At 50.4% G+C, this 24,791-nt stretch overlaps 4 protein-coding genes across 4 annotated transcripts; 3 read left to right on the top strand and 1 right to left on the bottom strand.

Moving 5' to 3' along the window:
• Positions 1–4,516: 4,516 nt before the first annotated feature.
• ASPSYDRAFT_87237 (M13 family metallopeptidase) lies at positions 4,517–7,173 on the top strand (the record flags this gene model as incomplete). Its single annotated transcript, XM_040851805.1, has 6 exons — positions 4,517–4,554; positions 4,620–4,852; positions 4,915–5,417; positions 5,474–6,575; positions 6,643–7,040; positions 7,096–7,173. 6 exons carry the CDS (start codon positions 4,517–4,519, stop codon positions 7,171–7,173), a joined length of 2,352 nt encoding a protein of 783 aa, XP_040704463.1.
• A 2,081-nt stretch (positions 7,174–9,254) lies between these two features.
• ASPSYDRAFT_29185 (mitotic regulator LTE1) lies at positions 9,255–14,313 on the top strand (the record flags this gene model as incomplete). Its single annotated transcript, XM_040844608.1, has 3 exons — positions 9,255–9,622; positions 9,708–13,990; positions 14,063–14,313. The coding sequence occupies 3 exons, from the start codon at positions 9,255–9,257 to the stop codon at positions 14,311–14,313; spliced, it is 4,902 nt and encodes a 1,633-aa protein (XP_040704462.1).
• A 644-nt stretch (positions 14,314–14,957) lies between these two features.
• Positions 14,958–20,548, top strand: ASPSYDRAFT_56178 (DIL and Ankyrin domain protein; the record flags this gene model as incomplete). Its single annotated transcript, XM_040849172.1, has 4 exons — positions 14,958–15,255; positions 15,403–15,842; positions 15,896–17,803; positions 18,911–20,548. 4 exons carry the CDS (start codon positions 14,958–14,960, stop codon positions 20,546–20,548), a joined length of 4,284 nt encoding a protein of 1,427 aa, XP_040704461.1.
• A 1,534-nt stretch (positions 20,549–22,082) lies between these two features.
• Positions 22,083–24,596, bottom strand: ASPSYDRAFT_56195 (putative TBC domain protein; the record flags this gene model as incomplete). Its single annotated transcript, XM_040849176.1, has 2 exons — positions 22,083–22,451; positions 22,518–24,596. 2 exons carry the CDS (start codon positions 24,594–24,596, stop codon positions 22,083–22,085), a joined length of 2,448 nt encoding a protein of 815 aa, XP_040704460.1.
• Between the last annotated feature and the right edge of the window lie 195 nt (positions 24,597–24,791).

The raw sequence follows: 24,791 nt of genomic DNA, 5'->3' as shown, positions 1-24,791 counted from the left end.
GATGCTCGATACGCGGCGTTACAATTATCGGCTCTGATGAACAATATATTCCAAAGGTCGCGACTAATATAGTACCAAGGCGACGAAGTCGGGGGCAATGGTCGAGGCCGCAACGTTCGAGTAGGTTTCCGGGGGTTGATCTCGGACGTCTCAGGGAGTGAGAGTGAGCGCACGCAGGTTGTTCAGGATAAAGACAGGGGTTTGAAATTGAACTGAGAAGGCTTTCAGACAGTAAAACGTTCAATGCTGTGTTTTGAAGTTTCTTCCGACAATGGATTGCTGTTCTTGAGGCCTGCGAGTAGCAAAGCGCACGCTTGAGGGGGAGAACGGGTAATTGGAGCTCAGTGGAGTGGAGAGAGCGGCATCTCCAGCAGAGGACAACAAAACAAGAGAGGGGGGAGTGCGGAAGGCAGAGCGGCTTCTAGAATAAGTCGTCGAAAATTCGCTGCAGGGAGCAGGAAGGAGGACGAGAAGTGTGAGAGCGCCGCGCGATTTGTTAGTTATATTGATGCGTCCGATCGGAGAAGGGGGACATTCATCGCCCTGGTCTGTGGTAAGCCGACACAAAGCACGGAGCACTTGGAGCTTAGGGAGGACTAGCCATCCTCGGTGGATTCTTCTCTTGTGAGCGGCGCCAGGAGTCCAAGGACGAGGGAAGCCAAATAATAAAAATAAAAATTACCAGGAAATTCGACTCATGCGAAGACGAAACCAGGAACCAAACGAGCCAACGACGAGCAGTGTAGCAGGCCAAATTGGCCGAGGAACAAGGCCATGGGGGCAGTTGGAGCAGCTAGCTTGCTGTTAGTGCTGAGCTAGTCAGGGAGTCTGGCGGGAAGCCAATCCCCAAGCAACTCGCCTCGCATGAATGGTTCGGCTGCTGCTTCTGCGCTCCACCCCGGGGTCTTCAGCTTGAATTCTATCTTCGCCGAGATCCTTCGCGATCACGCATTTCAATTCATGGAGAGCGTATCTTATTATTATCTCGCTCGCGTCCTTAATATAAACGGCGGTCCTCGACGTCGCTGTTTCAAGAGGCCGAAAAGGCAGGTAACTCGAGCACCCGACAAGATCTCACAAGACTCACGGTATCTCTCGTTCATGCATGGCGGGACGAACGGTAAATGCGACTCCATCGCCCGCCGCCCAATTCCCCATAGTCATCCACGTTTGAACTTGGTAATAATGTATTATGTTGGACTGTTCTCTCCTGGATAACTCCACCAAAATCGTATGAGTCTGGGAGCTCTCCTTTACCGAGTTCGCCAGGTTTCCATATCTCATACGGCGATAAAGACAATAACCATTATTGACAATGGGGAGGAGCCATTCACCACCTCATGCACTTCCAAGTAATTCCAGGGGGTCAAGAAACCAAATCTGAGTCAGTGAGCAAACTCCCCCGAACACATAGCCAAATTTGCCAAGAGGGGCAAGGCCACGAGGTCAGGCTTCGTCGCATCTCACAACACAGATCGGCATATATTTGGCTTACAAGTTACAAGTGTGCTCATCCCACTGTGCGTGGAAGATATCAAGTGCACATGCATGTGGCCCATCAACCAGCTGCATTGAAATTTGCCAAAAATAATAATAATAATAATAATAATAATAGACGTACACCTCTTCAGGGTTTGGATCCTCCCCTCTTCTCGTGAAGATAAGTTCCTCAAGATCGCAAAGAGTGACCTGGAGCGTTGAGGCGTTGCCAGTCGTCTTTCCCGGTTGTTTTCAGGATGTGGAGCAAAGCCTCTGGGACAGGCTCCATATGGCATAATCATTATCATTGGCTATTTACAGTTGCCCAGACTGCCAAATCTGTTCCCGCCCGTCCCTCAACCAAAGTACCGTTTGGAAGTGACAGGAATGTGGCGTTATTCAGCTAACTTCAGCCATCAGAGGGAAAAGAGAGAAAAAGCGGCAGGCCGGCAGTGCAGGGGGATTATACGAAACTAACTCGGTTCAATGACTCTGGGCAGATTAATCAACAGATTGGTCAACATATTTTTATCATGAAGGACAAGGGTGATGATGAGCTCCTTTTGAAACGAGGTGGATCTGTCCTTCCGGCCAGCCGGTTTCATCTTTTCGACGGACAAGAACACCGTCATGCCGCTAAGGCAGGGGTAGTCTAACCTTGAGCCGTCATTCCGGGGTTCTTGTCCATTGAAATGGCCATGGCGCCACGCGACAGCTGCAATATCGCAACACAGCATCCGTGGCGTTTTCTTTTCCACGACAGATCATATGCCAAAAGGAACAACTCCCGACGGCAAAGCTTTTCCGAGGCGAGAGCGATATTGTTGACTGCTCCCTCTTCATTCGCAGTTGGTGGTCAGCTCTCTCGCCGCTGGCCTCAAGGATTAACTTCTTCGGAAGGCGCATCCGCGTTCCAGAGTCTCCAAGCCTCCGTCGTCCAAAAACCGTATCAAGCCTCTGGTGTCTGGGCTTCATACCTGGTGTATATGGACGCTTCGGTAGATATGTAAAAAATGATGTGTCCCTTTGGAGGCTCGGTGGGTCAGACCTCAGAGGATGTTGCACCAGGCTACGAGAGCCGGGCACCAACGATGCACCATTGATTATGCGACCTGAGGTTTGGATGTCGATCCGAAGAGGCTCATAAACTCCAACGGTCCAGTTCTCTCAGGTCTATGGTGGGCATCTACAATCAAACCGCAAATCGAAACTCGGCCGCGATGCCTTGTCAAGATGAGGCTGCGTACGAATCGACCTAGTATAAAGGCTTGTCGGAGCACACAATCAGCCTGGTGCATTGTAAGGCTGCATCTCCTGCTGAGTGTATTCTTTGGGAGCAATTCCAGGCCGCGGCCTCATTATCTTACTTTCCGTCGTCTAAAGTATATTTAGTCCCGGTCTTGGTTCTCAGATGTCGAGGTGGCTTCAATCTCTCCACCCTTGAAATGAACCCTGGCGCCGGCTCTGAAGCACGGCCCCCAGTCTCCGCGTCTCGGTTGACAGAAATAACGCCCTCGCGCTTCCCCATTCATTTTCCTCGCTGGACAGCGGGGAATCATCCAAAGACTCTTGCCCAGGTTCTAGAAACTCCTTATCAATTGGGACTTTGAAAGACTCCGTTTCTGTCCTCTGACCAGGTGCCCCAGGAATAGTCGAAGCGCAGTTGTGTAGCACGAGCGAATCTATAACTCCCATTGTTCTATCGTCTTCTCTCTTCCTTGTTGTGCAAACAACCTCCAGCTCCTAACATCTATCGTCGACGCAAACCACAGAGGAACAGAGCGCCCGGTCGCCCACAAGGCCCCTCTGAGCTGGGGTAGAAGGTGATGTGTCAAGGCGACCAGTCAACCTCGCACAACTCCGTATCACAATAATCTGGGAGGGTTATATTTAATGCCAATGCAAACTCTCAACGGGTCTTCATGAATGCCAAATGATGATCTTCGTTAAGCGATATAACTGATTAATACGATCGTTTCAAGTTACAAACGGGACGGCCACGAGCAAGTTATTTATATAATTACGGCCTGTCTGCCAAAATCCGATGGGCACTCTGGTCAGGGCTTTCAGGGGCTAAGAAAGATGGGACAGGGAGGCTTGACATGTGGGCAGACCGTCACACCGTCGTGATCAAGTCTCGGTAGTCTACCGCTTCTTCAGACCGTGGCCCGCATGGAATAGAACAATCAAAACAAACCAAAGCAGTATCGAGTTGGTAAACTGGGCTTAGGCACTCAAGCACTTCCATTCAAAGCAACTGTCAATTTTAGCCCTCGTTTTCTGTCTGAACTCTGCTATCTCGGCTCTGCCACAACCCACGTGCTATTGTCGACACTGGACGGTATATACCTACGAAATATTTTAGCTTGGTATGGGCCAATCTTGATGTGGGCTATAAGTCTACGATTTGTGGCCATAAACTATTAACGAGAACCACAAAGACCCAACGTTTTAGATTCGGTAACAATATATATTTTTTGCAGTGTAGCAACCCCGGATGGCCAAGACGAAACTTTTGATTTCAAGAGAGCGGCGTGTTTCATCGTCAATAGGACTAATAACAGAATCCGTCATTAACTTGTCAGTAATTAAGTGAAGCCAAAGAAAGTCTGTCTTGAATGAGTGCAGTGCAGTTCCATGTTCTTTGTACCAATACCGGGAAGCGCCGGTCTTCTGAGCTGACAGCGATAAAGTGTCCGTTGTCCAACGGAGTAACGTCGCGAGTCGTCGAATATGATTAAGGCCAAGACAAGCCCACCCTTTTGATTCTTTGTTTCTGGAGAACTCAAAATACCAAAAAGCCAGCAGTCTATCAAAGAATGATACTATTGATAGCTCGTTTCCCCGCAAAGCAACCGTGGACCCATCAGTGATTACATCATCATCAGCTAAACATGGCGGAGTTCCGATCAGGCGCACGCCATGCATATCCCTCACGTCCAACATCGAAGGACATTGAGCGGACTGAACCTTCTGTATCATTCTCATATTTCAAAAGCAAACCAGCAGATGAGCTGATGGGCTTCTAATTGACGGGATGGAGGGACTGAACCCTCTGCTAGCCTCGCCCAGGAGGTCAGTTCCAAGCCCCACTCCAGCAGCATATAACTAAGATGAGAGGCGAATGCTGACTCCTGCAGCGACCTGGGTTCAGAGAGTGCATCTCTTCTTCGGGACTACCAAGAGCCCGGGAATGAGAAGCGTCATGTTTTCTCTGACGACTTAGACTCCGTTGACATTCGCCAACAATCTTCAAGACTGCGTGAGAGCAAGTCAAGCCGATCATGGCTCTCCACGATTTGTTATGCTATATTGCTTACATTGGGCGCTCTTCTATTCACGACTGCTGGATACCTTGCGTCATTTATGTTGGGTATGTCATTTCCAAGCCCACCCTCGTCTTCTGTATTGTTAATGTGTCCTCTTATTCCGCAGAAGAACCATTAGATAACGAAACCCCGCACACCGAGGCGCCCACTATCTGTCAGACCCCCGAATGTGTTAGCGCTGCCTCGGAGATCCTTCGCAATCTAGACCCGAATTACGCCGATATCGATCCATGCACGGACTTTGATCAATATGTTTGTGGTGGATGGAGAGAGAACCACGATATGCGGTCAGACCAAGGCGCGATATTTTCTGGGACTTTTATGCAGGAGGCTTCCCAGACCCGCCTTCGCCATTTACTTGAGTCATCTAAGCCATCAGACCCTGCCGATTCGGATATCTTTGATAAACTAAAGTCCGGCTACAATGCATGTCTTGACGAAGATAGGGTTAAGAAGCGCGGCAATGAGCCATTGGAAAAGCTGTTACAAGATTTTGAGAAGATATATAGCCTCAAATCGGAGCCGGAAGGCTCCGAAGCTAGTCTGACTGAGGCGGTGCTGCATCTTATCAAGTTAGGCGTTCGTGCTCTCGTCGAGCCTTCTGTTGGAGTGAGTTGCCCCATAAACCATGGCTATCTCGTATTAAAATTAACATTTTGATGTAGCCTGACGACCGTGACCCGGATAATGTTGTGGTTTTTGTAACGCCGCCTAGGAATATTGGGCTTCCTGCGAGAGAATACTACAATGATACACAAACTGTCAGGGATTATACCACGGTTGTTGAGAAGGTCCTCGGTGCATTTGTGAAGCGCAAGAAAAAAAGACATCTTTCTAAGGACCTTGTGGCCTTTGAATCGAAATTGGCAGATGTCACACCAACTACACAGAGCCAAGAGGACATCACCCAATACTACAACCCACGCAGCATTGAGGAGACGAAGTCCCTTTTGCCCCAGGTTCTACTGTCTGATATTATTTCAGACTTATCTCCTGCTAATTACGAGACCGATCGTCTGATTGTCGGTTCTCCATCGTACATGGAGTCGTTGTCGAAAATATTACACGAGACTCCTAGAGAAGTCGTCCAGCACTTCTTCAAATGGAAGATTATCCAGAATTATGCACACTACATTGAGAGTGCCGAACTTGAGCCTTTACTTGAGTTCAACAATGTACTTGTTGGGAAAGATCCTAAAGCTAAGAAGGACCGGTGGCGAAAGTGTATTGGCGAATTGGACTACAGTCTAGGTTGGATCCTGAGCCGATTCTACGTTCTGGACTCCTTCTCCGAGGAGTCAAAGAAACTTGGCGATCAGGTCATTTCTGATATCAAGGAACGCTTCGTATTCACCTTGGACCAGACTAGCTGGATGTCACCGGAAGTGAGGAAATTGGGTATACAGAAAGTTGGTAATATCGTTCAAAAGATTGGGTACCCGACAAAGAGCCCCAATCTCATGGACTCGGCGGATGTGGACAAATATTACCAGAGCCTGTCTATCTCGAATGAGTCGTTCTTTGAGAATGGGGCTGCCGTTGCGAGGTTTAAAACCGAGCAAAACTGGGCAAAACTGGGCAAGAAGACTGACCGTGACGAGTGGGAAATGACGGCTCCCACTGTTAATGCATACTACAACCCCCCCGGCAACGAGATTGTCTTCCCTGCTGGGATCATGCAGCCACCAACTTTCCATGGGCCAAATGCGCCATTATACTTGACGTACGGAGCATTTGGAGCGGTGAGTGGGCATGAACTCTCACACGGTAAGTTACACCATCCATGTTTTTGCTACCAGCTGTAAAAAGCAAGACTGATGTCAGGATTATATAGCCTTCGATTCTACCGGACGACATTACGATGAGAGAGGGAATTACACGGATTGGTGGGATGAGAAGACTGTGAAGGATTTTGAGGATCGCGCACAGTGTTTCATTGATCAATACTCAGAGTTTACAGTTCATGGGAAAGACTCTGAGCTTCATGTTAATGGGCGTCTGGTACAGGGAGAAAGCATTGCTGACAGTGGGGGTATTTCAGCGGCATTTCACGCTTGGTCGAAACGAGATGAGGCCCATTCTGATCCCCATTTACCTGGCCTCTCCGAGTTCAGTAAAGAGCAGCTCTTTTTCATCTCTTATGCAAACTGGTGGTGCAGCAAGACAACTCCTGAGGCTGCTCAGGAGGCCATATATAATGACCCCCACCCTCCGAAGCCCGCGAGGATTATTGTAAGTCACTATTCCTGTTACACTTGATTACCGCCAGAACTGACCTTTTCGCTAGGGAACAATGGCGGATTCCCTTGAGTTTCAAGAGGCGTTCAACTGCCCCAACAAGAAACCAAGGTGCAAGCTCTGGTAGTTCAAAAATCGATGCAAGGTGTCTCATTTTTTGCGGAACATACAGGGGTTGGTGAACTTGTAATTATACATCATTTTAGCTGAATCATTGGATACTGATCTACTTCGTGCCCGGTGAACCATAGTCCAGAACTGTAGGGTGTAGGTAGGCAGACCCACGTTGCACGAGACGGGTCACTGAGTCAGCTCCGGTCGTTCTTTCATCTCGATTGTTCGGTATTGATTGGCTTATCTCTGCAATTGGAGAAGTGTGGCTGAGTTGTAATGGATCGACGAACTGAAAGTGACCTTTACCGATGGACTCCCGACTAGAACAAAGCAAGACCGGGCCAGGGCTAGTATGAGCCTCACTCATTATGTAGATGCCAAGCCTAAGATAGGCCTACTTTCTCAAGAACGACACTCCAAAGGCTAAATCATGACCGGCAGCTGCCAGCTTGATTCTCTGAATTTGCGGACTTGCACATCCGGATAGCCGCCGCAGCTTACTCGTATACCTATACGGTGTGGAATGCACGGAGGCCACCGGACCCAATGACAAATCTTCAGCTCTATCGGATTCTGCGGGAAACGCAAATATGGGGCAAACTCTTCCCACCGGGCGACATCATTATCATCATTCGTACATAGTGGTGGAGAGGACCCGGCTCGGTGGTTCGTTGGTCAGCTCCGAAAGAACCGAGGGGGAAATGTGATGTATCATCCTTCTTTGACCTTTTGAATCAGGGAGAGTGCGTCACTGGGGAACTGAAATTTGGGGGACAGTTGACCGATTATTGTCCTTGAACAAGGACTCGATCTGGTTCCAACGCGATGGAGATTGGACCTTCAATTGGAGATTTAGTTTCCTAAAGAATCAATAGTGAAACCTTGTCGGGGGCTGCCCTTACCAAATTGGTCGTTTGGCAGTTAACGGTTCGCCCGCGGTTAGGGACTGCCTTCCCGGCCTGACTCGTTAACACCGCCTGTCGATCATGAGAGATTCCACCGTCGCGACTTCTCGTGAGTCGTGAGTCGGACGCAGGGATTGCAGGAGGTGATTGCCCTGCGAGACTGCCAGACGAGAGCGTGAAATAGTAATAATGATGATTGGCGCTGCACTCGATGCAACTCCTCCTCCTTGACCGATCTTCTGCCCGTCTGCTCAATCTGTCTCATGGTGGAGCCTCAGCCTTGAAATGGACCCGATCAGCTGACGGCCTGCAATGTGATTGATGCTTGGATGGGAAAGCAAGATGCTGCTCGTGGTTTGCTCCTCGGATTGATCAAGGACATCCTGGCCATCGTCTTTGTGCTGAGAGAATAGTGACGCCGGAAAGCTGAGTGAGGCGACCACCGCTTCACCCCTCCCTGTCGAAAATTGGCGAGATCTGCTCGTTGTTCCCGCGCTTTCGTCCCATGGGTCGAGCTGCTGGAGACATTTCGGTTTCCTTATCCATCGCACCGTTTCCCCGGCTGAGCTGAGTCCTACTCCTGGCCATCCAGCTGTTGTGGGTTTGGTTCCGCTCTCCTGGAACCGCCGTTCCGCAAGCTAACAAAACAAATCCTACTAACACTACTGATCCTCGCGCATCCTCGCGGTCGCTTCGCCTCGCCTCTCCTCGCCTCACGTCTCCCCATCACGCGGCTGCTTGGCCTCTCGCTCTTTCGCTTCCTTCGCTTTCTCGCATCCTTTTTAACCCCTTTGGCCGTCGCTTTGGTTCTTGCCGTCACACCATCCGTCGACCGCCTGATCTCAACTTCGAGCTTCGACTCCTATCCTGCCGCGAGTCGTACCCGCCCTGCCTCTTGTCGGTCCGAGCTTGGAACGGAGGACTTCGACAGCGCCGAGCGAACCGCGTCCATGCTTGCGATTCGTTGCGTATGAAACCTGTCTTCTCCTGAGCCTGGTCATGTCGTTGCACAGGCACACATTCTGTTCCCAGTTCGGGTTGTCCATCCCCCTGTATTCTATCGCTATCAAGCCTTTTCGGTGAAGAGAGAGAGGAAAAAAAAAAAAAAAAGGTCAGCTTGCAAGGGGAAGAGAGTTCCTGATTTGGGACCACCGACCTGCGGTCTCTGTGCATTACATAGCGCTGCACCATGGGTCCCAGTGTGGCTGGCCTTGATGACAGCCCGACAAAGTCGGAGGAGGTGCACATCAATAGTTCCTCAGTCCCGGCAGGCAAAGATTCTAAGTCGAATGCGCCCACCAAAATTCCGTATGTCACGTCTGCTTTACGACGCGCCCATACCGTTGCACAAGGGAAGAATATTGCGAAGAAAACAAACATTAGCTCAAAGGCGGTTCTTCCTTTGATTCGTACCAAAGACAGCCATGAACTACTGCAGAGGCGATCTCTCAAACAACTGGATTCCCAGAAGGCCCCGCGTGAGAATCTTTCTGGAACTAGGGAGTCTAGTCATTTCACTGTCGGAAATGTAGGCCAAAACGGTAAAATATTTCTCAGGTATGGTCCACGCTCTGCTTCTTCTGTGTGCATTTGTTGGTATCACAGCCGCTAAAGCAAACGCTAACCTCCTCTTACTGTTCAGGCCTGTTCGAAATCTGTCTCGCAAGGAGTTTCGTACGCCGACTGCTCCATCGGATGACCAATCGAAGCCGGAATACCTTCTACCACAGCACCCAGGTGTTAGTAGGAAGCATGAGCCTTCGCGGTGGTCCAATTCGCAACTGTCCGAGTTACGCTTCGAAAGTGGAGGGAATGACGGGGACGTAGCCTCGATAAACTCGAATATGTCTTTGTCTGGATCACACCGTCAGACTCGCCAACCTGCACTTCAAAGGGTCCATTCATTCTCTACAATCTCCGAGCAACGGTCGGTATCGCGCGCCGAGGAAAACAAGGAGCTTCGGGTTATTATCGACCGGCCAGCTGCTAGACCCAAGTCAGCAGATGGATCTTCCCTTCGACACCTAGAAGTTCCGATCCCGAACTATCATTTGGGTATCACGCGGTTTAACACGGCGAACGACGTTTTACAAAACTCGACGCACTCGATGGACACATGGAACTCTAGAACTGTTCGCAACACCTACTTGCATGACAGAGTTCATCATTCCATCGCCCCCTCTATATTTTCCGGCGTATCTGCCATGGATTTAAGCCGGAGTGCTGCCGTTAGCCCAGACCCAGTAGTGTACGATCCTGGCGATACCATAAAGCCGTCAATTTTCGAAAAATTGGTAACGGTGATGGATGACGAGTCGGTTGTCCGTTACGTCTCTGGCACTAGGAATATCAGTGCTGCTACACCTGCGCGCATTGTTGCACAAATATCTTCCGAGTCTTTTATGGACTATGAGCTTGTGTCGGATTTCTTCCTTACCTTCCGACCCTACCTTTCCGCTGGGTCATTGCTCTCTCTTTTGCTAGCACGTCTTCAATGGGCGATCAATCGCCTCCAAGAAGATGGGAGGATAATCAGAATTCGCACATTTGCGGCCCTGCGCCATTGGATATTGAACTATTTTGTCGATGATTTCGTTCCGGACTTCAAATTACGTTCTCACTTTTGTGAGACTATCAATCGTCTATACGACAGTGTCAAGGCTCGCCAGGGTGGTGGGATGAGTGACCTGAAAATTCTAATTGACCTCAAGCGATGCTGGCATGGCAAGTGCTCAAATTATTGGGATGTACCGGATCATCATGTTCCTTATAATAGTCCGGACTGCCCTATTGATCCTGGTGGTGATGAACCGACTGTGGGCGACGACTTGCAGAACGTCGCGCCAACACATGGCACCCAAATGCCTGGGTCAGAATCCAGAAACCGGCCGTTATTTGCCCATCACGATCGAAACGATTCTTCTACAACCGCAAAGAGTATGCCGGCATCAGCTAGCAGTGATTGGAGCGCTCCTGCAATCTCCTGTTCATTGCCGCCCAAATCGAAACCCCACAAGCGTCATTCCATGCCCTTCTCCTCATCAAACGTGCCTCATCCGGTGCCTGTTATACCCAGGCCAATAGGCTCGTCACAGGCTCCTACAACCCCGTTGTCGCCGATTAGCGCGAGGCGCATCCCATGCTACGGTCATGCACACAAACGTAGTGGGAGTTTTTCCGACTCGGTTCGAGACGACAGAACCCCGATATCGCTACCATACATCGACAACAATAGTTCATTCTCATCACAAGAGCCTTGTTACCTCGGCGGCTTGATACGCGGCGAGTTATATCCTCCTGTGGAATCATACATGACAATGATGGCGCCACCCTCTCCACCTCTCCCATCTTTGTCGACTGGTGCACATATTGACCGCCGAAATACGGATGGTCCCTTAAAACCTGGTTCTTCAGGCTCGGGTGTAAAGACAATTATTGGCTCTATTCGTCGAGCCTTTAATGGTAAGAGCCCAACACCTGGTGTCGTTGCACACCCCGTGAATGGACTGTCAACTCGAGGCAAGACCTCCGCACTCCCAACAAATGTCGCATTCCAGTCCGATTTATATCGGGACAAAAAAACTGCTCCCCCGGCGAAGAAGCCTGCTAGAATTGACCTTCTTTGCGACGAGGCCCTGCGGCAACACCGTCGGGCATCTGGCGAAAATGTCGATTCACCGGCAGTCAACGAGCTAGCCCAGCGACCTCTTGGGCAGAACCCTCCTGAAGTGCCGCAAACCTTCATTTTACCTCCGCGTAATAACAAAACTCAAAGTCGCTTAACGGGTGGCAGTGAATCCATAGTCATTGTGGATGACACAGGCGCGGCGGTACCTGTTATGTCGGGGGGTGTGGGTCTGGACAGGGCCCCTATGTTTCTAACTACGCAAAACTCTCCTACCACTCCTACAGCCCGTACGTTTCTTGCGTCGTCTCGAGGATCTACACTTGGGGCCGATGAGTATTCACTACCGATTTATTACGACGAGGCTAGCACGAGACAGTCAAGGAAAAGCTCCATGTTCTATGGGCGTTCTGGGAATCCTGCATCGCGGAGATCTATGTCCATTGACAGGGGCTCTTCCTTTTGGAAAAAGCCTTCTCAATCTATGCGCCTCCGGAAATATGCTTCATTTCAGAGTGGATTTTCGAGGCATCGCCCTGCCTTAGATAGTGAGTCTGACGGCTCCGCAGGTGGTTCAAGCGTCCTTGATCTCGCAAATAAAACTGCTGGACCTATACTTCGGAGGCGACGTGGAGGCGACTTGCGCCAGATGAAAACTGGCGTCGATGCCCATTCAATCCCTGATTCGGCTTCAGTTTGGTCTGAGGTGACCTACCAAAGCTCCGTAGCCGACAGTACAGCTAGAACAGCGGAGAAGGCTTCAAGACCTCAAACAAGCCTTGTCCCTCCAAAGCCTCGGTTTTCTCTCTTGAAAACAAACTCGTCCCAGCTTATTCGCCGTTCTTTCGAGTCCGCAATTGCACGCTTTGCGCAGATTCCCGACGACGAGGATGGAGGTATTGAATCCGCCCTGTTGAAACTTGAAGGCAAATGGGAGGGTGAGCAAACCGATAATGCGGAAGATCCTACTGCAGGGCCAAGTCAATCCCAAGAGCGCACCAACAACGCGGGTCGCGTACGTGAAGGAATGGTTCCCCGTGATATCCACTCACGCTCTAGCACGCCCGCAAAACGCCACCAGAGACTTGGTGACGATCTGACATACTCGCAAGTTCAAACGCGGATTCTCAATTCCAGACCTTACTCAGAGTCAATCGTAGACTCGGAAGATTCCTACAGCTCTATCCCGCTCTTGGAGCGAGGACTAAGTGATGAATCCATGAAGAAGCCGGTGCAGGATGAAACGTCCGGCGCACATGCCGTATTCCGTCCAATCCCAGCGACTGGGGAACAGTCGGACAGAGAATCATCGCATCCTTCTATTGACATGGTAAAGAAAACGGAGAGTATGAAACGTATCCCGAGGGGATCAACTCTCCCTTTGCCTCGTCATAAAGGCAGACTATCTCGCCTGTCTGGCCTATCGTCTGAGCTTTCGGCCGACGTAATAGACTCGAAGGAAGCGGCAGAGGCGCGGTTATCGTTCGATACACGTAGCCTTAATGAGTCGTCTGCTACGATACCTCCTCATCCCCTTGCGCATCCGCCTTCGCCACCGATGACAGTTCAGAACCATCGCTCTGTACACTCATACCGGGCTTCCTTGGACCCAGACCTTGCTAAAGCGCAACCCCTGACCCCTGATCCGTCGCCAATAAAAAAAGCTGGGAAAAGAGCAAATCTCCCGTCTTTGGATATGCAACAAATGACTAGTGATGTCCTCTGTCGGTCGGAAGCAGATCATCATCTTTCGGTTCTTACAACAGCCCCAGGCGCTCAGCACGTACCTTTCGTTCTCTCATGCGAATCCCATATTCTGGCCCAACAATTCACATTGGTCGAGATGGCTGCTCTTGGTGAGGTAGATTGGAGAGATCTTGTTGATATGAAGTGGAACAGTGGGCCTCCTTTTACCACAAGCTGGGTACAGTTTCTTATGGATGATGACCGCCGAGGCATCGATCTCGTAGTGGGACGTTTCAATCTGATGGTGAAATGGGTCTTGTCTGAGATCGTTCTTACCCTGGATATCAATGAGCGAGCGCGCACCATTTCTAAATTCATCCACACTGCGGCTCATGCTCGGAGAATATGCAACTACGCTACAATGTTGCAGATTGCCATTGCACTTACTTCAACCGACTGCTCCCGACTCCAAAACACATGGGCTATAGTGTCGCTCGAGGATCGGCGGATGTTGAAGGACATGGAGTTGCTCATTCAGCCAGTCCGCAATTTCCATGATCTTCGAGTTGAGATGGAAACTGCGAATGTGCAAGAGGGCTGCATTCCGTTTGTTGGTATGTTCCTTTTTTTTTATGGACTCCAGCCCTATCAGTACCCGCTGGACATATACTAACTGGAATTTATAGGACTCTACATCCATGATCTTACATATAACGCTCAAAAACCGGCGCAGGTGGCAGCTACCCGGGAGGGCGAGCCATTGATCAATTTTGAGCGCTATCGGACAACGGCGAGAATTGTTAAGAGTCTACTTCGGCTAATTGATGCGAGCACAAAATACAACGTCGAACCGATCCCTGGCATCGTTGAACGCGCGCTTTGGATCGCATCGCTCTCTGAGGAGCAAATTCAGCTTCGCAGCAAGCTCCTGGTATAACGATTTACGGGCGAACGTGACCATACACAAAACACTGTTGAGCAGGTCTAGTGGCCTCCTTACTATATTTTTTGTTTTTTTCTTTTTCGATATATACCGCCTGCATAATACCCCTTTATATTTCCCCAATATTTTGGCGTTTAGCGAATGATATCCCTGTGAACTTGTTTTTTGCGAACATGGACGGGGCTTTTGGTCTTAATTAATGTATAGTTAGCCATTCGTACCAAATTATTTATGATGCTGCCTTTCACACAAGGCGAGGCCTGCCTTCAGAGTACCTTCTTCTCCAGTCTAGGAAATTATTATTAAGGAGCAGCCAGTTAACTAATTAAAACAACGGGCCCTGTCATGAAACTTGGGACCCAACGGGTGAGGCAGNGGAGGAGTTGTTCCGGGAATTGCATCACTGGCACTCTTGATCTACGTAGTCGCTGTCAATCATCGTCAGGAACACTGTTTCTGCCCTCCGCCCGCGCTCCTCTCTTTCGCCCCGTGCTTCCACGTAACTCCGCCGCCCTTGCTGGGTTTTCACGCCTGGTTCTGACGTATTTCCTGGATACCCTCCCCATGGAGCTAGTGCTCCCCTCATCGAGTCTCCCGCCCCTCGTTGACTCCTGATCCGGCTGCATTTTAAGCACACGATGGATTCCCCCCGCGGGGATTCTCCCGCTGGCTCCGACCACGAGCCAAGAGGTTCGAGCTCGTCCGAGAACGATCCCAAGAAGCTCCCTGATGACTTACCCAAGTCTTTGGACGACCGTCGCTCTTTCCCGGCTATCCAGCAGGAAACGGAGATGTACGATGCATGGCAAGGTTCGCAGATACTTTCTTTTTTCCCCCCTCCGGCTGCCCCTCCTTTCTCCTTCCTGGTTACTCTTTACGTCTCATTAGAGGCAGTAAAGGTTGGTTTCTCCGCCGCGGGCGCGAATATGGAACTCAGTATGATTTGTGGATGAAACACGCACTTGGCGGCCATATCGGCGGGGAAAAGGCAGAAAGGGCAGGGGGAGATAAATGGATACTTTCGAGAAGATCATACGGCTTTTGCTGACCTTTGCTGCTCAATCGTTGATTGCACCCATATAGGACAATCCCAATTCCTCACTCCTGTCGCCGCAAAACCCCTCAGTTTCAGCCTCGCTTTAGATGATCATTCGCACGACAACGACCATGCGATACACGCACAATACGGACACGGCCTCGCACTTTCCACGGACGATGACAACGAATCTACAACCACGGCTCGGCTGGAGGATAGTGATGCGCGGTTAATGGAGATGCTTGCTGCGCAGGCTGCGCACCGCGAAGTGGATTCATTGGATGCGGACGAAGAGGCGATTGCAATGGATGAAAAGATGGTGGAAGACCGGAAAAAGGAAATATTACAACGGAGCTTGAATATCGCTGCTAGTAACGGTGATGTTGAGCGTGTAAAAAAATTAGTACAGGGGAAGGCGAAAGATTACGTTGATGTGAATATTTCCGATGAGGAGGGCACAGTGCCGTTGATTTATGCTAGCTGTTTTGTATGCCTTTTTTCAGTTTCCGACTCTGGAATTTCGCAGCTAACTTTGGGTAGGGACACCAAGATGTTGTTGCAGCACTCCTTGATGCAGGTGCCAATGTTGATCAGCAAGATCGAAACCAATGGAGTGCATTGATGTGGGCTATGACGAATCGTCACAAGATGATAGCGAAAATCCTGCTGGATCACGGTGCATCGCCTAATATTAAGTCCTCGTCGGGAGGCACTGCGTTCGACTTTGCTCAGCCTGGGAGTGAGATATCGGAGTACCTTCATGAGAATGGCTATAGTTTTGGACCGAGCGCGATCGAGGACGATTTCTACGACTCAGGGTTTGCACACGGTCGTTTCGAGGAAGAATTTGCAGAAAACGAAATGAAGCGCCGTATGATGATGGAGGAAAGTGCGATTAATCTGGAGGTTGATTTGTCAAGTTTGGGACTGGATGAGAAATTCGATTCGCAGGATGAAGAAGAAATGGAGGAGGAACAGCAGGAGTTTATATGGGATCGATGCTTGAACGACCAGATGTTCGTCTTCCAAGAGAATGAGCTCGAGCGAATACTCGATATCATCATCACGAACATGACTCCGCAACGTTCCCCGTCTCAGAAACCAGTTCCGGCAAATCTGCTTTTCCTCAGTGCGCGCTATGCTCACTATCATGCCAGCCCAGAACTCCTGGCAACATTGTTGGTTTCGGCAACGGACAAGATAAATGACGTTGTCGAACGGTACCAATGGGATATGACCATTCTCGCATTCTGGATCTCGAATGCCACTCTTCTCCTTCATTATCTCAAGAAAGATGGGGGTCTGGTTGAGTCAACGGTGGAATTCCAGCTTCATTTGGCCGAACTTATCAACGAGATCTTTATTCTGATTATCCGTGACGCTGAACGCCGGATGAACAAGGTGCTGGATGCGGCGATGCTAGACCACGAAACTATCCCGGGACTCGATGACATCCCTTTCCAGAATGAGTGGAAGCTTTTCCGCTCTAAAAACAAAAACAAGGCCCCCGAACCGGCTGATAAGAAGTTCAGACCACCATCTCCAAGGCGCCGAGCGCAGATTTCACCGCGCAACATCACCTCTCTCCTATCATCAACACTCTTTGTCCTGGACCTATATGATGTGCACTCAGTCATTACCACGCAAATACTTTCACAGCTCTACTACTGGCTGGGCGCAGAAATCTTCAACCGAATTCTCTCTACAAAACGATACCTCGCCCGAACCAAGGCTATGCAGATTCGCATGAACGTGTCGACACTAGAAGATTGGGCCCGTACCAACAATCGTCAACCGGAACACTATGAGAACGGATCAACCACATGCACGGGGGATAGCACGATGGATTCCGCACGTAAACACCTAGCGCCTGTGATCCAACTTCTGCAGTGGCTGCAGTGCTTCTCCTCACTAGGTGAGGACTTCGAGTCCCTTGTTCATACTCTCCTTCAATTGCAGGATCTCAGCCCTGCCCAGCTTCTTCATGCGGTCAAGTCTTACCGGCCAGAGGTGGGAGAAAAAGGGCTTCCCAAAGCCGCGATGAAATTCTTGGTAGAGCTCCAACGCGATCCAGAGTTGTTGTTTAGGGAACAGTTAAGGCTCGTTCAAATCAAAGCCGACTCCCTGGCCCCGACATCAGCACCGACCGAGGATGGTCGTCCGCAAACCCCAAACCGAGAGCGTGATCCTTCGACATCTTCTGTGTCCGGATCACCCAACGCTGCAGCTTCTATAAAATCACCCGGGTCGAGCGTTGTCTCCCCACGACTGGGAGCAAGCGCACGGGTGGACGAACGTAGCGGCGCAAACACAGTTTTCCTGGATCCCGCACTCACTCTTCCGTTTTCCTTACCGACAAGCACGGACATGCTGATCAGTTACGGTGCAGGATGGGGCGGGACCAACCGAGAACGGGCGCGCAAGTACATCCCGACGGTCCCGTCAGAGGTACTAACACGATTTGACCGTGATGGCTGAGCGGGCGGAAGATGTATTCGAGTATATACTTACTATCTACTTTGATTTTGTAAAGCGGCCACGGAGTGTGTGGGGTGCATAGTGTTTCTTATCTCACTCATATTAGCGACGAATGGACGATTTAGAGTACACCCACCAAAAGCAGAAAGTGCATGAAGGGCGTTTGGATCGCCTGGTACGCCGAGAAGATCCTTGAGACAATTACGCTTGATAGGGATAATCATTAAGCTTACTCCAAATGGACGGACACACGAGCAGCAAAGCCTTGTCATTCTAGATGAAACAAGCATTTGGCGGGAGGAGGCAGGAGATCAAATTAACATGTGGCATGCATAGCAATTACTTGGACGCCGTATATTATTATATCTGAATCTCTGATATTGGGACTTCCGGCACTTAAACACTGTCAGTCAATAATAATAATCGGAGCGGGCCGTTCTGGCACCTTTCGGAGTTTTTTTTCTATTTGTTTTTCCCATCATTTATTTGTTTTCCCAGAGTCTAGATTTCGCTGGCGGTACACGTTTCGTTTACTTCGTCGTCATCAATAAGCCCCCGCCCACGCAATGGCGCTTTCGCCAGCCGGTTCCAGAATTATTACGTCTTCCCTCGCTTCTCTCTAAGAGCTCCTGGGCTCCTGTTTTAAGCTTCAAAGCCGTTTCACTTCTCACCTGCAGGCTGCAGTCCTGCATCCTACCCTTAACTTCAGGCAGAAACATCACAACCTCAGGCATCGTGGCCGTGCACCGCCTGTTATTTCCCGATCTGGACTAGATATATGGAGATCACTTCTTCTTATGGTAAGCTCGGTTCCTCATTTGGGCGCTTTCCTGTTCTGGCAATCTGGGGAGATGAACTGCTCAGTTTACGACTCAGACCGTGAATTGCAGTACTTTTTTCTCACTGCCACTGCCACTGCCTCTCTGCCTCTCCTTCTCCTTCTCCCCTCCTCCACCTCCTTCGTGTCCTTCTCCATCATGAGTTCGCTTTCCAATTGCACCTTTTCATGACCCAATGTTTTCTGCCTGCGCCATCATCGCATGCAGCTCCCGCAAGATGCAGCTGCAATGAAAGTAGCTCATCGCTCTCTGTCAACCTGCGTCGCTGCCGCTGAAAGACATGCTGCTCACCCTGAATCCTACCTCCCAGAATGGGATCCAACGACCCTATGAGCATTCGCGATTCCGCCAATATATCCCCACACTACGTTCTCCCTCGGTCTCACCGTCTACACCTGAGCATCCCGCATCTGCACCGCCGTCAAGGCCAGCGGATACCCCAATGAACTCCTCTCGCAGCGGCCTACCTCACCCTTCATCCCTAACATTGCCTCCGCCAGATGTCGGCTTCTCGACCATGCACCCCAGCACGACGAACCAACAACTGCCACCCCCTCCTTCGCAGTGGCAGAGCTCTGATGACGCTATGCACCATTGGCTCCGAGCCAAAGCCGAAGAGGACCGGAGAAAGCAAGAGGAGGAGAAGACGCGCCAGGAGACTTTGCGCCTGGAGCAGAGGAGGGTTGAACAGAGCATGCTTCGCGATTCCCTAAACGGCGGGATCCCTCCTCATATAGTTCCGCTGATCTTCTTCGGAATCTGTCAGAATGGATTGCCTCAGCCTGTTATAGAGTTGGCACAGCAATATCTGGCACAGGCCCCGGATGCCCGCGCGCCAAACCCTCCTATTCCTCAAGTTCCGTCGCATTCCCATTCGCATTCGCATTCTCACTCCAACTCCCACTCTCGGCGCCAGTCTATGCATACCCGCCGGGATTCTCGCTCCGGTTCCCTTTCCAGCTCATATGCTCCTCAGCCATCAGTTCAGCATGTAGTGGCTCCTCCGCCCCCTCCTAATATTCTTTTATCTCAGAATGCACCATCTAATACAAGTGCCCCTCCTGCCCCCCAGGCGCCTGGGGCGCGCTCGTCACCCGCAGGACCTCTTGATTCTCGCGGAGGGGCAAACTCATGGATCAACTACGGCAGCGGAGCGCAGCACCAGCCGGGTCAGATAAATCTGGGCAATGTACAGTATGCGCCTGGCTCGTCTGTTCCAGTTTCCCAGGTCCAACGGAGACCTAATTCTCAGTCACATCGGTCACCTCCGTCTCTTTACTTCCACCATTGGGTTCCTCCAGCTCAGCCGCAATCCAGCGTAACACCTGGGAAACCCCACCAAGAGCAATCAACACAGCCCAATAACTCTCGTCGTTCAGAACATCATGCATCTCCAGGGCGAAAAAGAAAAGCCTCTGGCCCTCATCAGGCCCCTCCAGTTCCGTCTTCTCGTCCGCCAGAGTCCCTTCCTACCTTGCTCCAAACGTCAAGACCGGGATCCCCTCGGGATGATAGACAGCAGATAAGATCGTCTGCTCACCACCGTCAACTTAGTGCTACGTCAGTTGCTCATTCAGACTATCATTTAGAGGACATCAAAGTGGAACATACCAGGGGTCCGAGCCCATCCCAGATTTCCACAGTTCTTCCCCGACATAATTCGACGGGCCATGATTCAGCGGACCAGAAGCGCAGCGAGGACTCGTCAACTATAGCTGACTCTGACAAAAACCTTTCGCGAGCGCCCCAGGTTCCGAATGCCTCTACCGCAGAGACTAGGCTCCGTGGCTCCTCCATCGAGGGTAACACCCAACATTCTCTTGCGCCAGAAGCATTAGTACCACCTACTCAACTCCGCGACACCGGTGGCGAGTAAATCCGATATCCCCTGCTGCTGAGGGTCTTGTCTCCATCGGATACATACTCACACTCCATAGAGCTGTCCCACATTTATGATATCGGAGATATCGGAGGTCCGATTACAGAGGCCATATACATATATATATGAGAGAATATTGGAGGAAATTCTCGCACATCGCAAGGCGTTTTATGAGTTAATATAGTCCCTTGTTTACTATGTGTGGTATTTTCGATTGGTATACAGCTTTGTACATAGTTATCTTAGTCTTCTGGTGGAGGCCCCTGGTAGCTGGCATGCTAGGGGTTGTACAAAACACTTTGGAGTGCAGGGGCCTGCAACTCGACACTGTACGGACTTGGCTCATTTGTGGGGTCTTAGTAATGAACAGCTGGGCCATACGCACACAACTGGAGGTTTCCAAGGAGGATGTAGAAGGCAAGAGCTGGAGCTATCCATGTAAATCTAACGCCTATGGTAGGTACAAGAACCTGGAACCCTCCTTCCGAAGTAGTATGAAACCGCCAGTTGTTCCTTCCTCGGAGCACCAGAGCCCATATAGTAGGTACCCCAAGGAAGGCACGACCGTCCAATTAGAAATTCGAGAAGAGCATACGTACCACGAGGCTCAATCTTACGTAGGAGATCTAGATACCTATATGCCAATAGTAACGATGATTGAATTAGGTGGTAGTAGTATATAGAGAGCAAGGCTTGTTCTATCTAATAATCCGAAAACAGGAAAGAAAAAAGGCGAAGGAAAGCACGCACAGAGTACTGACAGTAGAAGTAGTGGTAACAACCGTACCGAACAGGACAAAAGTGTGACAAAAATGAAAGGAAAGGGTATCAGAATTAGGACTGGATCACGATTACACTGGGTTGTCTGAAAAAAAGAAAAGTAGGCTGATAAGTTGGTATATAAGAAAGCTCTTGAGTCGTATCGTATACAGTTCTGAATAGAAAGAAATAAAGAGTATTAGTGAGAGTGCGAAGGGGTATAGCAATATTATAATGAAGTGGGGGTATAATGTAGTACAGCCCAGAAAAATGGAGATATGCAACGGGAATGACTGTGGGTGCTGCATGATGGAAGACACCAAGAATTGAGTTATGCCGCTTCTTCCATTGCGGGATGCTCCTGAGCAATGGGCAACACGAAGGTATTCAGTAACAATTGATTTTTTTTTCCCCAGCAATTATCAACTGCAAAAGGAGATCGTCGGTTTGACGTGGACAGGAATGGGCCCTCCCGTGTTGGGCGTTGACAGTTGTTCGAAGCCGTTAACGAAAACAAAAGGGGTATGGACAGAACCGAAATATCAGCCGTAAGAATAAGAATTGTGATTATAGTGATAGCAAAACGACGTTTGTGCAGTCATCGCAAATCATCCAGGCGGAAATCATTCGTGAAATAACCCCAAAGAGTGATCTAGCCCTTCGAGGGATGAAAAGAGGATATTATGATTGAGTGCAGTGTCGAAAACACTGCAGTAATATAAGGAATATAAGCGACCATCACGATCGTACGGTAGAGGATATCGGCGCGTATCTAACCGGACTTTTTTCGGCGGTGGACTTTCCACTCCGCCTTAGCGACACGCATGAACAGCTCGACGTCTTTGATCGGAATCCAGCTAGTTAAAACTTTCATCGAATTCTCGAAATCGGACTCAAGGATGATTTCTCGCATGCCGTCAATAAGAGCGGCCGATGTGGCATGGAGGACGTCTAAGCTCTTGCCGAACCCGATGTCCTCCGTTTTGTCGCCGTTGTTTGCACTCGATGGGGGGTGATCAGCATCACCAAGGAGCATAAAGACATCCCATACTCGAAGTTGTGCCGGGAATGGGATGGAGTAATTGAATAGAGTAAGATACCAACGGGTGCCGTACGCTGTAGGTGGAATGCCGACTTCGTTCTGTCGCACAGGAAAGATAGTTAGTACAGGGTGTATGCGTTCCGTGTCAAGAAGAGGCCAACATACCAGCTTCGAAGCAACTTCTCCTCCCTCCAACCATTCTCGTTCAAAGTCACCTAGAGCCTCCATGAGTCCCGCAAAACCTGAGCGGTAGAGCTTCTCCAGTCCTCGCAATTGCCACAGTCGAACAAGCATGACAAATGTATGTTCTTCATCGTAGTAAGCAAGAAATGTAGCCGCCAGTGCCGCCATACCCTGGACGTACCCCGTATCCGGAAAATAGAGGGACATCGCATGCAAGACGCGGAAAAGTAAGCGTTGACCACCGCGATACCGTCGCCGAAACATGATATGGCTAGAGATCGTCCTCGGGACATCAATATCGATTTGCACATCGTCAGGAGATGACATCTCCTGATATTCTTGGTAAATCTCAATGAGGACCTCTTCCGTAGGGCTATCGCTGTGTTTCTTGGCACTCGTCTCTAAGAACGAGTACCACGCTGAGGAACGCCACCGATCAGGTATCCCCTTCCATGTTCGCTCGATCAGCTTTGAGCTTTTGGTGTCGAAGTCAAAGGTCATTCCGCCTCCATCCTTGCCCTTCCGTGTTGGCTTAGCCATCTTCGTCCACTTGTCCTCCCGTTCCCACTCCTTCTTCCTGGCTGCACGCGCAACGGCACTATCCAATCTGTCATCAAATGTTGCAGATTCTGTGGGGAGTGTGAGCATATCTCCAGCCTCATCTTTGAAGCGGCGATTGCGGTTGTGGGGTAGGTGGTTTGTTGCTTGACGGAATCGCGAGGTTGACCGACGCAGCGGAGAGCTATACATGCTTTGCGACGAAGCTGGGCGCATAGATGTTTCGGAGTTCTGTCGTGAAGGAGACCGGCCCGTAAATGAGCGGTTGCTTGCTAATGCAGACGGCGGTCGGATAGAGCGTTTTCGCCGGGGCGTCTCCGAGGCCAGCAAGAGACTTGTAGAAACTCGCTGGATAGGGCTGAATTCGGCGGCGCCCTCGTTGGTGTTTGATGCGCGAATGAACCCATACCTATCCACATCTCCGGCTTTGATATTCTGCCAGTATTCAATGCCTCCGGCTAACTCATTAGCTTCCCGTTTGGGAGCTGCTGATGGATTGTCCGGGTCGGTGAATGTCTGAGCGGGTTTCGTGTCGGCCTCAGAGGCACTGCTTTCGAAGGTTTCTGTATTTGTAGGAGTTGGCTCCTCCCAAAGTGTGCCGTTTTCCATGGCAAGCGATCTCTCTACCTCCGAGTCCGACACATTTTCGTCTCCTTTCGCATACATCAATCTTACTCTTCGAGATAGCATATCCTCATCCGCAGAGATAGCTCTGCTGGGAATACTGCTTCGTCTGACGCGAAGCAACGACGCCGGTCGCGGACGGCTACGGGGTGTTACAGTATTCTCCGCGACAGAGCCGTTTTGAGCCTGTGGAGTATTCTTATCCTGCGAAGTGCCCGGATTCTGAGTAATGTTCGGCTCCTGAGGGTTCCCTTTTGCTTCAGTTTTCGTTTCTTCCTCCCTGAGTTTGCGTTCCAGTTGTTGTCTTTCTTCCTCCTGGATGAGGCTTCCGCGCTTAGAAAATCTCATGGTTTGCGCACCAAGTCCGTCCAGCTGCCCAGTTGGAATGTCCAGGGCAATGCCACTGAATTGGGGTTCTATCCGTGGTACAGGTGGCGGAGATTCTTCCCTACTAAATTCGCCTGACCTCTTGCCTCTCAAGGTAGGCCATTTCCGTTCTGACCACCGTGAGCCAGGTCGCGAACCGGGTCTTGAGCCAGGGCGAGAACTAGGCCGAGCTTTGGGTTCGTTGACGACAATGCTGGGAATGCTGCGCAAAGAGCGCAAGCTGACGGTCGAAGGTTCGGTTTCTTGGGGAGATATCATATCCTTGGCCTTCCCGAAAAATGGAGGAGGCGTAAGTCCCGGGTCTGGCTTTATCTCTTGATGCGTCGGGGTTTCAGGTGTTGATTGATCGGGGCCGCTGGACGAAGTGGTTGTCGCGATGGACTTTCGTTCAGAGCATAGTGAAGGATCGACTGGAGCTGGGAGCGAGGCGGTTTGAGTTGCTGGAGGGTCTAGGGTGGCTGTTTCTCCCGAAGTAGAGGGACGCTCCGACATTTCGACGGGCGCTGAGGGGGCTCGCGTGTCTTCCATTATCCTGGCATGACTTGCACCTAGAGCTCGTTGTGGCTTCAATGCGCAGCGTGCTTTCACCGGTAACTCGTAACTAACGACGTTTTAAGTATGTAATTATTTCTTCCGGTTCGTTTCTGCGGATGGGATCGAAGGGAGAGCGGCGGGGAATAATTTTTG

This window comes from Aspergillus sydowii (assembly GCF_001890705.1).
Source record: "Aspergillus sydowii CBS 593.65 unplaced genomic scaffold ASPSYscaffold_3, whole genome shotgun sequence".
NCBI classification, from domain to species: Eukaryota; Fungi; Ascomycota; class Eurotiomycetes; order Eurotiales; family Aspergillaceae; genus Aspergillus; species Aspergillus sydowii.
The sequence above is the reverse complement of the archived record's forward strand: the minus strand, read 5'-3'. Positions and strand labels throughout refer to the sequence as shown.